The 13,773-nt window shown below is 36.9% G+C and overlaps 1 protein-coding gene across 1 annotated transcript; it reads left to right on the top strand.

The window, feature by feature from the left end:
* The first annotated feature begins 12,897 nt into the window (after positions 1-12,897).
* LOC147483312 (uncharacterized) lies at positions 12,898-13,773 on the top strand. The gene has a single exon (XM_086579533.1). The coding sequence runs from the start codon at positions 12,898-12,900 to the stop codon at positions 13,771-13,773; it is 876 nt and encodes a 291-aa protein (XP_086435659.1).

Here is a 13,773-nt window from a genome sequence, read left to right as displayed (position 1 = left end):
TGGCTGAAGTTTCGTTGCTTTTCGAAGTTTTGAGATGAAAATGACCAAAATGCCCCCAGTAACCCTTTGGAGCCCAAATCTCGTTTTTTCCACTCTTTCTTTGGATGAGATTATTTCATATTTGAATTCCCTTTGAAAAATCCTTGAAATGAGTACAAGCTTGCCTAGGTTACTTTTTGATTTTGAAAACCCTAATCTTGCCTCTATCCCGCTTTCACCAGATTATGCGCCTTTGTTGAGTGCAACGTTTTATTGGAGTAAGATTTCGACCCAAGGATATTTTTAAGAGTTCATGGACCTTCCTAATGGATTAATTAACAATTTTTGTGAAGAAGAGTTTGCCTAATTTTGACACGGTCAAAGGGAATTTCTGATGTTCATAAAATGGTCAAGATGGTCCTTTTTTGTTGGATTTGGACATATGCTCATGGGCTGTGGATCCAGCTCGAGTTGGACCTTTTCATTAGGGTTTCTAGCCCATTTTCAAGCCTCCAAAAACCTAGATAACCTTCCTTATTTGTTTGATTTGATTTGATCCCAAAAATCAAAAATATTCTAGAGAATATGCCATTTTGGAGCCAAGTTTGGAAACCCTGGATTATGGGCTCATTAAGGACGTGTAGGGCTTGATTTTTTGCCCTAATCCATCTGAAATATCCAAAAACCAAGGGCCAAGATCGCACCCCTTATCCCACCTCTTGAATCAAGGGCCAGATTTAGGAGGTGCAACCAGAAAGAGATCAAGCCATTGGATTTTTCTTCATCAATACTCAGCCATTGGATCAAACTCATTACCATATTCAAATCCATCCCAAAAAGCTATAAATATGGGTCTCATTCACCCATAAAAAAATAATCTAGAGCAAGCTAGAGCTAGGAATTCGGAGTTAATAATCTGGACCTAGTTATTCAGAGCTAATAGCCTTCTTTTCTTGGTGTTCTTCTTCATTTTTTTCTTTCTAGTTCTTCATTTTAGCCTTTTTTTTCTTCTTGTCGATCTTGAGTAGAAACTTCTTTTCACCAAAAGTTGTTTTTTTTTTCCTCAAATCACCTGTTTCAATCAAAAATCACAGGTTATCGGTTCAAGATCAAGTTTATCATCAATCAATCAATCAATCTACAATCAAGTATGAAGCAACATTCCAAACAAGGTGACATCTTTTCTTTTTCTTTTTATTTCCTTTAGCATTGCATATTAGGTTATCTTTTTTTATTATAGCATATAGTTATTAGTTTTTAATCCAACTTGGTAGATTAATTTTTCAAGCTTTCTTCGTTTGCCTATCTTAACACGTTACACCTCAATAGAAGTAAGGCTGGTTTTTACCAGGCGATTGTGGGTGCCTAACACCTTCCCACATCGTGACCTTGACTCGAACCCAATAATCATCTAGTTTCGAGGGTTAGTCCTTCACATAGGTTTTACTCAACTTTTCCTTAATAAAGTTAGTGGCGACTCTAAAAGCAATTGCATAGACTTAGGTACACATTTTTGTGCTTACAGCGTCATTATTTTTTCTATGGCATTGTGCCGATCTTTCTCCGAAAAAATTTCCGGCGAAAAATTTTCACAAGATCATTTTTTTTTCTATGGCATTGTGCGATCTTTCTCCGAAAAATTTCCGGCGAAAATTTTCGTCAAGATCATTATTTTTTCTAAGGCATTCTCGCCGATCTTTTTCTACGAAAAATTTTTCGAACGAAAAATTTTCATTCATTATTTTTTCTAAGGCATTGTGCCGATCTTTTTCTAAAAAAAATTTAATTAAAAATTTTCATCAACGTCGTTATTTTTTCTAAAGCATTGTGCCGATTTTTCTACGAAAAAATTTTCCAGAGCGAAAATTTTCGTCAGCTTCATTATTTTTTCTAAAGCATTTTGCCGATCTTTCTACGAAAAATTCTCCGAGCAAAAATTTTCGTCAGCGTCATTATTTTTTCTAATGTATTCTGCCGATCTTTCTACGAGAATTTTTCCGAACGAAAATTTTCATCAGCTTCATTATTTTTTTCCTTCGCGAGTTATGTTTTTGTTGTGTTCGTCCACTGTTCCAAGTTACGGAGCTTATCACTTCCTAATCTTCATTATTTTTTTCCTTCGCGAGTTATGTTTTTGTTGTGTTCGTCCACTGTTCCAAGTTACGGAGCTTATCACTTCCTAATTCGTTGCATTATCTCCTTCTTGCCTCAACCACCGACTTAGTAGATTTAAATTCTTCCTACCTTATCCAACCCGGATATTTTCAATATACTGGACCGGCTTAATAGCCCAGGTTTGGAAATCTTTGAAATTCAAAAATTCCACCGACTTAGTAGATTTAAATTCTTCCTACCTTATCCAACCCGGATATTTTCAATATACTGGACCGGCTTAATAGCCCAGGTTTGGGAATCTTTGAAATTCAAAAATTAATTTGTCCATGTGGAGACTCGAACATTGTTCACCCCTCTCACCAACTAGTGGGTGTGCCACTACAGCCCAACCGCTTTCTTGAAAAGAATCTATTTTTTTTCCATACTTCTATTAATACTAGATCTGCCAATCCGGGTTAAAAATTGGTTTTCTTTATCGATTTTTTGTCACCTATTTTACTTCTTGCTTCCCCCTCTATCAATTAATTACATTGCAGCCTCATATAAATTAGTTTAAAATTATTTAACACACAATATTTCAGGCATTTTTCTCGACATTCCATTTTTCTATCATTTTCTTTTGCATGATACTTCGTTATACACTACGCTCACTTTTTTCTTATTCCATTTTTTCCTTGCTTTTTCTTCTCTTCTTTACCATGTGAACTTTGTTTGCATGACAAAGAGGGGGTGGTGCTTCGACCCCCACATACGTGGCAAACGTCCATTATTAGGGGTCTCTATTTTATTCGTTTAATCAACAGGGCTAAAGCCCAATTCGCAATATCATGGATGAATATACAAGCTCATTAACTCATGTGTCTAAGGCTGAACCTTAGCCACATGGTTTGCCACTAATGTACATTGATTTATGTTCAGATTCATTTCTTATCAAAAAGATAATTATCAGTTGACAGTTATACTCCATTACAATTACTCAAGCTACAAGATTACTTGAGCTACAAGGACTCTCTACTCTACCTATATAAATACCACATTATTTTTCATAAGGAACTACGTTGAAACTTGATCCCTAGAGAATAGATCTTGGGTACGTAGGCAGCCATTATTTGGTTCAGTTTCATCTCCCCCCAACATCAAATTCCTCTGTTTCTTAGTGCGTTCTTTACCATTGCTCTCGTTGTGTTGAAGCAGGTTATTGCCGAAACAGACATGAATAAGCGATTGTATATAGCAGTGAGTTTCCGAGACTAAGGTTAGAAAAATTAAGTTTCATATCGTGTGAGAATCTAGCCAAAAGCCTCATCTGAATGATTATTGAGTGACGACATAAAGGATGTCCGGATAAAAAGACCACACGTCAACTTGCTTGATCACCACACCATATCCTAGGAGAGAATTTAGGCTCTTTTTGGATCGATATAGCCAAATAAACATTAAAACCCCAAAAGATAGTTTTTCCTCTAGTTACCCCTTTTGAGCCTTCACAAATTTCTAAAAGCCTTTTATTCTTCGCCATCAATCCCTAACCCGTTACAACACATAATAAAAAGCTTACCCAGCTGATGAGTTGAGAATTGGATGAGTATTAGAAAAGGAGAAGAGAAGACCTTGTACAAAAGTAGAACAGTTAGTTGCTTCAAAAATAAAGGAAAGACCCATCAAAACCCAAAACTCCAAAAAAATCAAAGGAGTCAAAAAATTGAATCTCCCAAAAGTTCAAAATCAAAAGGAGTCGATATAAAAAGAAACAAAAACAAAGTTAGAACTCCCAAAATTCAAAATCATATGGAGTCACAATGACAAAGGGCTAAAGAATGAATCACAATTCGAAAGCAAAGAACAAAACGAGGTTCTTCTCTAGTTACAAGTATCACGAAGACCCAATTTCTCAAGTTATCATATTTTGTTTTTCCATTTCTTTTTCTTTCTAAACCATCACCCTAGCCCCGTAACTTTTAATAAAAGACCTCTAGCTCGATTGGGAATATGATGGTGTGATAGTAAGTGGTGAGTGTGATCAATTGACCGCAGTTTCCTTTGGACATCATTCGTGTATGTGAGAAATATAAATGTCTGCTGCATTTGAGAGAATGAAACTTGAGTGAATCTATCAGAGAGTTTGTGTTTTAACACATCCCTGTGAGAACCCACATTAAGGACGCTCTCCAAAAGTTTCAGAAATGACTCTATTTTTGTATTTCATTGCTAATGTTTGCGCATTTATCTTTAGATGATTTAATTACTGTACATATGTTATTCTAAGTTCAAAAGAGCTTGTCCTTATTCCCCGCTAATGAGATGTATAGACTTCTGAAAATACATAAGAAGACAAGACCCTTTTGTACTAGATAGAGGAAGTTTGTGAGTACCTTATCTGGAAAACTCTCACGAGGCTTAAGCTCATCCATTAGGGAATTCCTAGTGATTTAAAGTCTTGTTGTATATGGTCAATGCAATCTCACTCCGCGAAACGAGAATTGGAAAATAAATCACACATTTGTGATCTTAGTTTTCTCTCTCATCTTTGCTTGAGGATAAGCAAAATTCTATTTGGGGGTTGTTGATCAGCTCCCAAATGTGCGTTTTATTACATTTATATTACTGCATTACAGCCCTTCTTATGCATAATAAATAGACAACTCATAGCTTTTATTACCTTTTACAGGTTATAGACCATTTCAGACCACTTATCATAAAAGATGCATATTAACGCCAAAAGGAGCTTTATTAACGCTTCTTATGAAGGCTCAAACTGCTATAAAAAAAAGTGCTAAAAAAGTCAAAAGTCAAAGTCAAGGTCAAAGGTCAAAGATCAAAGGACTCAAGCCCAGAAGACTGAAAGTCATGTCTTTAACTCAGAAGACTGGAGATGGATGGCCTTGTCACAAAAAAAGACTTGCTCAAGACCTAGTTTGCTCAAGAAGATAGAAAAAAAAGCAAAAGCAAAAGCATAATGGAAAAGTAAAAAAGCAACATAGTGAGGTGTCTTGATTGCAGAGGGAGAGGGCAAATCAGTCATTGTAAAAGTAGGAGTATAAAAGCAAAATGTAGCGAGAGAAAGCTTTATCCAATTTTTGTTTTGACAACCCAAAAATTGAGATCAATTTGTCATGCTTTCTTAGGTAGATTTATTTTCTTACAATTTAATTTCTTGTATTGTTATTTACTTATTTCAATTTATTTTGTTTTATTTATTTTCTTGTTTGCAATCTTCATTTCAATCTTGTTTTCAATATTTGGGTTTTCAATATTTTCATTTCAAGTACTTGTCTTGCAATCTTGTCATTCACTACCAAGAACACAAGTTGCACTCAATGAGTGTAACTTGGTGATAAAGTCATCACCTTTTCTTCTTCAATCTTCATGTTTTCAATGTTTCTACTCTCTCAATACTAGTTTTTCCATACACATTAGGAATAGAAGAAATAGATGAATACAAAAAGTTAAAAAGCTGTTGTTTTCACTCATCAATCATTCCTCCCATCTTAAGATTTAGGATAGAAACTTTAACCACTACAACCACTACTACTACTATTTCAAGGACCCAGTTACTTGGACTAAAACCCGCAAAAGAGAAACGAAGGATGGAACAAAAGAGGAAAACAGACTCATGCATCTGGGATGCATGGATTTGCTCTATCCCATACATCCAGATGCATGGAACCAACTCAACAGTTCCACCTCTTTAAGCATATGGAAAAGAAGATAGAAGTGGAAGGAGGTCGAGATGTAATAGGAAACTAGGTCCAAAAGCCCATGCTTTGATATGTTTCTAGAATTCATTGTAACCCCAATAAATAGAGCACTTCAGTGCCTGTTGTAATTGCCAATTCACATTCATTCATTTTTGTCTCCAAAATTTGAGGCAGAGAGAGGTTAATAATAAGAGATTCGGTTTTACTAGCTAAGTCTCAATAAATTAATCTCCCTAATCTTATGTTCTTCTTCTCTTCTTCTTCATGTTCTTCCTTCTTGATGGAAGGCTAATCTTCTCCTTCAATGGAGGAGATGAAGCCAATGTTTAGGGTTCGGTGATTCTTCTGGTTTATGGTGTTCTTCAATCAAGTTAGTTCTTTATGTTTTTAGTTATTAGTCCAATTGCCCACACCAGGGGATGAAAGTATAGAATAGGGTTTATGTATTGCAATATTAATATCATACTATTATTATTTACTTTTATTCTAGTAGTGTAGTTCTTTAGAGTTAGGGAAGTATTATTTATGTTGTCATAGAAGGGGTAGCGCAGGGAGTGGCTGCCTAGGGAAAGTATTCTCTGTGTTTGCCTTAAGTGGTAATTCATAAAATGACTGCCTAACTAGGAAGCACTCTTTGATGTTGCTCTCGGTAATACATTGAATGGCTGCCCGAGCTTATATAAAAGGAAAGAATATATTAATAGCATAAACATAGGAACAACCTTAAGTAGAAATAAGTGTTAACGATGTTTTGTCCAATAGGGCATCAACACTGATTGACTAATTGTAGTCTACTTGTGAGAATAAACATGAAACAGAATGCCGTGGATCAAAGGTATCGATAGATTCAATTCTCTTGAATTCCCTCTCATGAAATAAATCATTAGTTTAGTTTAGCTTAGCATTAGTAATTCACAATCTCTACAATAATAGTTTTAATCCTATCAAACCTCCTTTCCAATCCCGTTCTTCATAAGTGATACAAGTCAGAAGCGGATTGATACCCTACTCATCCTTTACTTTAGAGGGATATTAGGTTTTGATCTTGTGTGGTTTTGATCAACGACACCCATCATCCATTCCATACATAAAAACCATGCGTGTCAGCAAGCAGTAAAGAAAGTTTTAAGATATTTTCAAAAGACTAAGGATTACATGCTCACATATAAGAGAACTGGTAAACTTTAAGTGGTGGGTTACACTGACTCTGATTTTGCTGGTTATCAAGATAGTAAAAAATCCACTTCGGGTTACATTATTCTGAATGCTAGAGGAGCAGTCACTCGGAAGAGTATGAAACAAAGGCTAACTGCTTCATCCATGTACAATGGAAGCAGAGTTTGTTGCATGTTATGAAGCCACATCTCATGCAATTTGGTTAAGGAATTTCATCTCAAGACTTATGGTTGTGGATTCCATTTCTAGACCATTGTTGATCTTCTGTGACAACTCTGATGCACTAATGTTTTCGAAGAACAACATATAGATCGAGGTTAATTAAATACCTTGTTGTTAGGGAGAGGATTCAAGAGAAAAAGATGTTTGTAAAGCACATTAGTACACAACAAATGATTGTTGATCCCATGACTAAAGGTTTGCCGCCAAAGTTGTTCAATGAACATGTATATCACTCGCATGGGTCTGGTTGATAGCTTTGATTTACTTACTTAGTGGGAGGTTGTACTTGGCTTGATTATTGACACCTTTGTAATCATGATCACAGCTTAATAAAGTTATCCTCATTTGCTTATTTTCCATATTGGTCCAAGTGTACGTGTATGGAAAAATATGATTAAAGTATCCTAGTATATATGTGATATGGTGTATCCAGATTGAGATACAGTTGGACTGGTGCGTGGCGTAAAAGGTCTATTGGATCTTATACACACGCTGAAATTCATTGTTTGAAATAGAGTATACTAATATATAGTGACCATGGACTGTTCTACATCGATAATTGATGTAGTAACGTCCTTGGTCCAAGGCTATTTCGCTATCTCTGGATGGCAAGAGAAAATCAGGGTTCATTAATGGTGCAAAGGTGTGTCCTTCCATTAATGATGCCGAATATGAGAATTGGGTTTCCAATGATCATCTTGTTCGATCTTGGTTACTCAATTCGATAGAGCCAACTATTGCTGGAATTTTTACTTTTTCTGATTTTGCAAAGGAGATGTGGGATTCAATTGAAGATTTATACGGAAACCAGAACAATTCTGCTTGTGTTTTTGAACTTCAAATTGCAATCGATGCTTTGCAACAAGGTGAGAAGACTTTTACATAACACCTTGGGAATCATAAAAAATTGTGGGATGAGTTAAACATATATCGTCCACACACCACTGATGCTAAGACTCTTTTGAAACGGGCTGAAGAGGATAAAATCTTCACAGTATTTCGTAGTCTTAAACCAAAATATGAAAATCTAGAAAGCAATATTCTAATGGAAAGCACTCTTCCATCACTTGCTGCTGTTTGTGCAACTATTCAGAGAGAGAAAACAAGGAAGAAAACTATGAACTCTGAGGTGAAGTCTTCAATCTCTGAATCTACTGTATTACTTGCAGAAAATGATTTTTGAAAGAAGTCATAGGGATTTGAAAAAGGTAAGGGAAAAAGGGAACCGTCTCACTGTGATCATTGTGGAAAAAACTGGCACACCAAAGACCGTTGTTAGGAATTACATCCGCATCTTAAAAAGGAACTGTCCAAGAAAGATCATGACGCAGTAAGACATCAATTTCCAACTCAGATATTAGTCATCAGTTGAGTCAAATTCTCCAACAACTCACTAAGTCCATGCCATCTAGCAAAGGTTAGTATGTCTCAACTCATGTGTCAGGTAATTTACATGCCTATTTTACTATGCCAAAAAATAGTAACTCATGGATAATTGATTCGGGGGATACTGATCATATGGCTAATTGCCCTACCTCTGTCCATAATTTTGTGTCCAAAACTGAAAAATATAATATTTCCATAGCCAATGGATCCACCATTCCCATTCTAGGTAGTAGTCAAGTGGATTTTTTTAATCAAAGTCTCAAGAGTGACGCTCTAGTTGTTCCTTCCTTCCCTGTCCAACTTCTATCTGTTGGCAAACTTACAAATTCTTTAAATTGTGATGTCATTTTTTCTCCTAACTCTGTCGTCTTTCAGGATCGAAAGTCGAAGAGGACGATTTGTGAAGGAATTTATTCCAATGGGCTCTATTTGTTAAAGTCGAATAAAAAGGCATGTCAAGCGAGTGGGTTACTTGAGAGTCGCATTTTGCATAAAAGACTTGGGCATCCATCTAGTCATGTCCTGTCAATTTTGTTTCCGCATGTTTCTATAAACTCTGATGATGTTTGTGATGTTTGTCAATTTTCTAAACAAACTCGTTTCCCTTTTCCAAACTCGCATACTATGTCTAATAATTTGTTTGAGTTAATCCATTTTGATTTATGGGGACCTGCTCCCGTTAATTTTTATGTTGGCTATAAGTATTTTGTGTTGTTTATTGATGATAAATCTCATGATACATGGTTATATTTGTTGAAATCGAAGACTAAGGTTGTGAATGTTTTCAAAGATTTTCATACTATGATTACTAATCAGTTTGGTGCAAAAATCAAGATGTTTAGATCTGACAATGGAACTGAGTTTTGCAAAGGTCTGTTAGCTGAGTACCTTCGTAGCCAGGGGATAATTCATCAAACTAGCTGTGTTGGCACACCTCAGCAGAATGGCGTGGCTGAAAGAAAAAATAGACACCTTTTGGAGACCACTCGTGCTCTTATGTTGGGATGAATGTTCCTAAGCAATGCTGGTCTTATGGCGTCTTAACTGTTGCTTATTTGATTAATCGTCTTTCCAGTCGGGTTCTTGGTTTTAAATCCCCATTGGAAGTGCTCAAATCTAGGCCGCTGGATCTCTCTCATCTGTGAGTGTTTGGGTGTGTTTGTTATGTGCATCAGCAAGCTATTCATCGAGATAAATTCGATGCTCGAGCTACTCGATGTATTTTTGTTGGTTATTCTACCACACAGAAAGGCTACATATGTTACAATCCGGCGACAAGAAAATTGGTTGTCTCTCATGATGTACGATTTGTGGAATCTGAAGCTTTCTTTCAAGATTCAGTTGTGCCTGGGAATCGTTCCCAGGGGGGAGTATTTGGTAGATTTGGCACCTCTCCCAGCAGCTGGTGAAGATATAGTTCCCGTTGGTGAAGATATAGTTCCTGTCCCAGCGGTTGGTGAAGATATAGTTCCTGCCATATAAGTTATTGAACCTACTGAAGTTATAGGTTCTACAGAAGACATATGGTCAGAACTATAAGGAAACTTTTGTACCAGTTGTAAAGATGAACACGTTTAGAGCTCTTGTATCTCTAGTTGTAAATCAAGACTGGAAATTGTTTCAAATGGATGTTAAAAATGCATTCTTACACGGCGATCTTAAAGAAGAAGTGTATATGAGCATCCCACCTGGACATCTGAAGGAGACTAAGGTTAGATTAGTATGCAAGTTAAAAAATGCTATCTATGGACTTAAACAATCTCCATGAGCGTGGTATGCCAAGGCTCAGTTCTGTTCTAGCTATGACCGGTCTAAAGCGGAGTGATGTTGATCTTTCCTTATTTCTTAAGTCTAGCAAGTCAGGTTTGGTTGTTGTTCTTATTTATGTTGATGACATAGTTATCACAGGTAATGACCATATTGAAATCTCTAAGCTCAAGGACCTACTGCACAAGAAATTTGCCATCAAGGATCTGGGTATTATGAAGTACTTTCTTGGGATCGAAATTGCTTATTCAAAAAGAGACATATTTCTTAATCAAATAAAGTATGTGTTGGATATTTTGAGTGAAGCAGAAAAAACTGGGGGTAAAACCATCTGATTCTCCAACTGACAGTGGAGCCAAGTTGGACAACACCGGTGATCTTCTTACTGACATTGGTCAGTATCAGCGATTAGTTAGTAAACTAATATATTTAACTATTACCCGACCAGATATTTCTTATGCAGTAAGATTGGTTAGTCATTTTATGCATGCTCCAAGGACTCCACATATGAATGTAGTTTCCAGAATACTGCAGTATCTGAAAGGGTCGCCAGGCAGAGGTATTTGGATGCGGAAAAATGGGCATACATCTATTAATGCTTATGCAGATGCTGATTGGGCAGGATGTCCAGTTGATCGGCGGTCTACTTCTGGTTATTGTACCGTTGTGGGAGGTAATTTGGTCACTTGAAAGAACAAGAAACAGAATGTCACTCATTCTAGTGCTAAAGCTGAGTACAGGGTTATGGCTTCCATCACCAGTGAAATCATATGGCTTCGCTGCTCTTATGAAGGATTTGTGTTTTGGTTTGCATCTGCCAACTACACTTTACTGTGATAATCAAGCTGCTATGCACATTGCTGCAAGTCTGGTGTTTCATGAGATAACTAAGCATATTGAAGTTGACTATCATTTTGTGCGTGAAAAAGTGCAGTCTAACATTGTCATTACCTCCTTTGTTCGAATTGACCAACAGCTTCTAGACATTTTTACCATGGGACTTCCAGCTTCCAAGTTCCATGATATACTCTCCAAGTTGGGTTCGCTGGATATCTTAGCACCAACTTGAGGGGGAGTGTGGGAGAAGTCAGAGACAGACGCTTAGGCGATGGCGCACTTCTGTTGCACATAATGAAGGCGCGGGCGCGCTCAGTCGGTTCATAACAAGTTCGACCGATATTGGTGTTTCTAAAAAGGGAAGACTCCATTCTTAGAAACAAGAGACGATTTTGTGCACTTGTGTTGTGCCTATATATATCTCTGTAATGGAACCCTAAGAATTAATCAAGCAATAACATCTCTTTCTTCTCCAGTGGACGTAGGTTGTCGCATTGGCACCGAACCACTATAAATCTTGTGTTTTGTCTCTGTGATTGGTTGTTAAATTCTACATGGTATCATAGCCACTGGTTTCTGAGAGGTCTCGGGTTCAACTCCTACCAGGTGAAGATGTCTAGCCCTTCTATCTGTGTGTTTTTCAGTGTGTCCTGCTGAAGGGGAGTGTTGACATATATGAGCCTCTAATATATTAATATAATTGATCCTTCATATAAGTTTGAGCTTATGGAGAAATTGGCAATTTAACAATTTGATTTACACATCATATAGTACTAGATTTCACTTTTCACTATGTTTTAATAGTACCATGGTGATTGGACCAACCCATTAACAATCTGTACTGTAATTAAAGAGTCAGAGTTCATCTCTACTCTTTCTAAAGGAATGGTTTTGACAACCTTGTAGCCCTTTTTCAATAGCTTAAAGCTCTTGGAAGAGAACATACCTTCTATTATGGCTTCCACAGTATGCAAATATCACTTCACCATGGTTGTCTCTTGCAGCACCTCCAAATCCAACACTAGATAAACAAACTGAGCCATTTGTGTTTACTTTTATAGTCCCTAATCCAGGTTTATACCATCGACACAGGATAGGTGTTTCATTTTGTATTGTGTATCAACACCAAGTCTCTTAAGTAGGATTCGAGTACTGATGCTATCTGGAACTTCTTTGAGCATGTATAGTCTCATTTCTTCCAAAAGTTTAACCATCACCAGTTGAGGGGTCTAAGACTTTCCTCTAAAGAGCTTGTTGTTCCTCTCATGCTAGATAGCATAGATCATGGCACAAACATAATCCTTTCTCACCTCAGTCTCAATGTTAGTTACTACCTTGACAAGTCCGCAAAGATACTCACCATTCTCAGAATCGAGCTATTGGAAGCAGAACCCATACCAAGTTTGGCCTTAACACCATGCCAAATAAGCGTGGTGTAAGGACATTCAAAGATATTAACATATCTATACACTCCAACAAATCAGGAAAATACTTGATAAGAGTTGGACTCTGTACTCTTTCATTCAGTTCTCATTAGATAAGTAGAAAGAATCTCCCAACTCAGTTGTAATCTCCTATTTAAATACCTCTAAATCAATAAAGAAAAGATGTCTTTGAGGAACTTAATGTACGTGTTTTCACATGGTATCGGAGCAACACTTTTATTCAAGTTAAAACACTTTTTTTTTTCTATCTTCCTCTATATTTACTTTGTTCAATGGATGTACCACCAACCCCTAGAACACCAGAGTCTAATACAACTCAGATTTCCTCAAATGGTCCTTTCTTTGTGCATCACTCAGACAATCCATCCACTGTGTTGGTTGCTCCTTCTTTATCAGGTGACAATTACAACACATGGATTCGTGCCATAACTATGGCCTTACGAGTGAAGAACAAATTTGGTTTTGTTAATGGTACAATTGACAAACCAACTAATGCTGCTAAAATTCTTCAATGGCAAAGATGTAATGACCTTGTTTCCTGCTGGATACTCAATTCTGTGAATCATGAAATTCGTGGAACCATTGCATACATTGAATCTGCAAGAGAAATCTGGAAGGACCTTGCGGAACGCTACTCTCAATCAAATGCTCCATTAGTCTTTCAACTCAAGGAATATATTAAAGACACAAAGCAAGACGACCTGTCTATCTCTGCTTATTTTACCAAGCTCAAGTCCTTGTGGAATGAACTTGATTCTCTTGCTATAATTCAGCCATGTACTTGTGGATATGGCAAGCTTTTTGCAGTTCAAATCCTTGACGATCGAGCAATGAAATTTCTTCAAGGTCTCCATGATAGGTACAAACCACTTCGCAGCCAAATACTTCTCATGGATCCCTTTCCTGCCATTACCAAGATTTACTCTCTTGTTCGTCAAGAAGAAAAACATCAAGAGATACATTCTTTTTCATCTCCTATTCTAGAAGAAGCTACACTTGCTGCAAAGCCCGCGTATCGTGGAAACCATTTCAATCGTGGCAATCAAAAACCACGTTTTCATTGCAATCATTGTGGAAGAGATAACCACACTATAGATCATTGTTTCAAGCTCCATGGCTATCCTCCAAAGAAATCTTATGTACCCTAG

Source organism: Coptis chinensis, chromosome 8 (assembly GCF_015680905.1).
Source record: "Coptis chinensis isolate HL-2020 chromosome 8, ASM1568090v1, whole genome shotgun sequence".
Taxonomy (NCBI): Eukaryota; Viridiplantae; Streptophyta; class Magnoliopsida; order Ranunculales; family Ranunculaceae; genus Coptis; species Coptis chinensis.
This window is presented reverse-complemented; position numbering and strand designations above follow the sequence as displayed.

Bases quoted from the DNA above. Each gene is read 5' to 3' on its own strand.
- LOC147483312 (XM_086579533.1), top strand. From the start codon at position 12,898: ATGGATGTACCACCAACCCCTAGAACACCAGAGTCTAATACAACTCAG.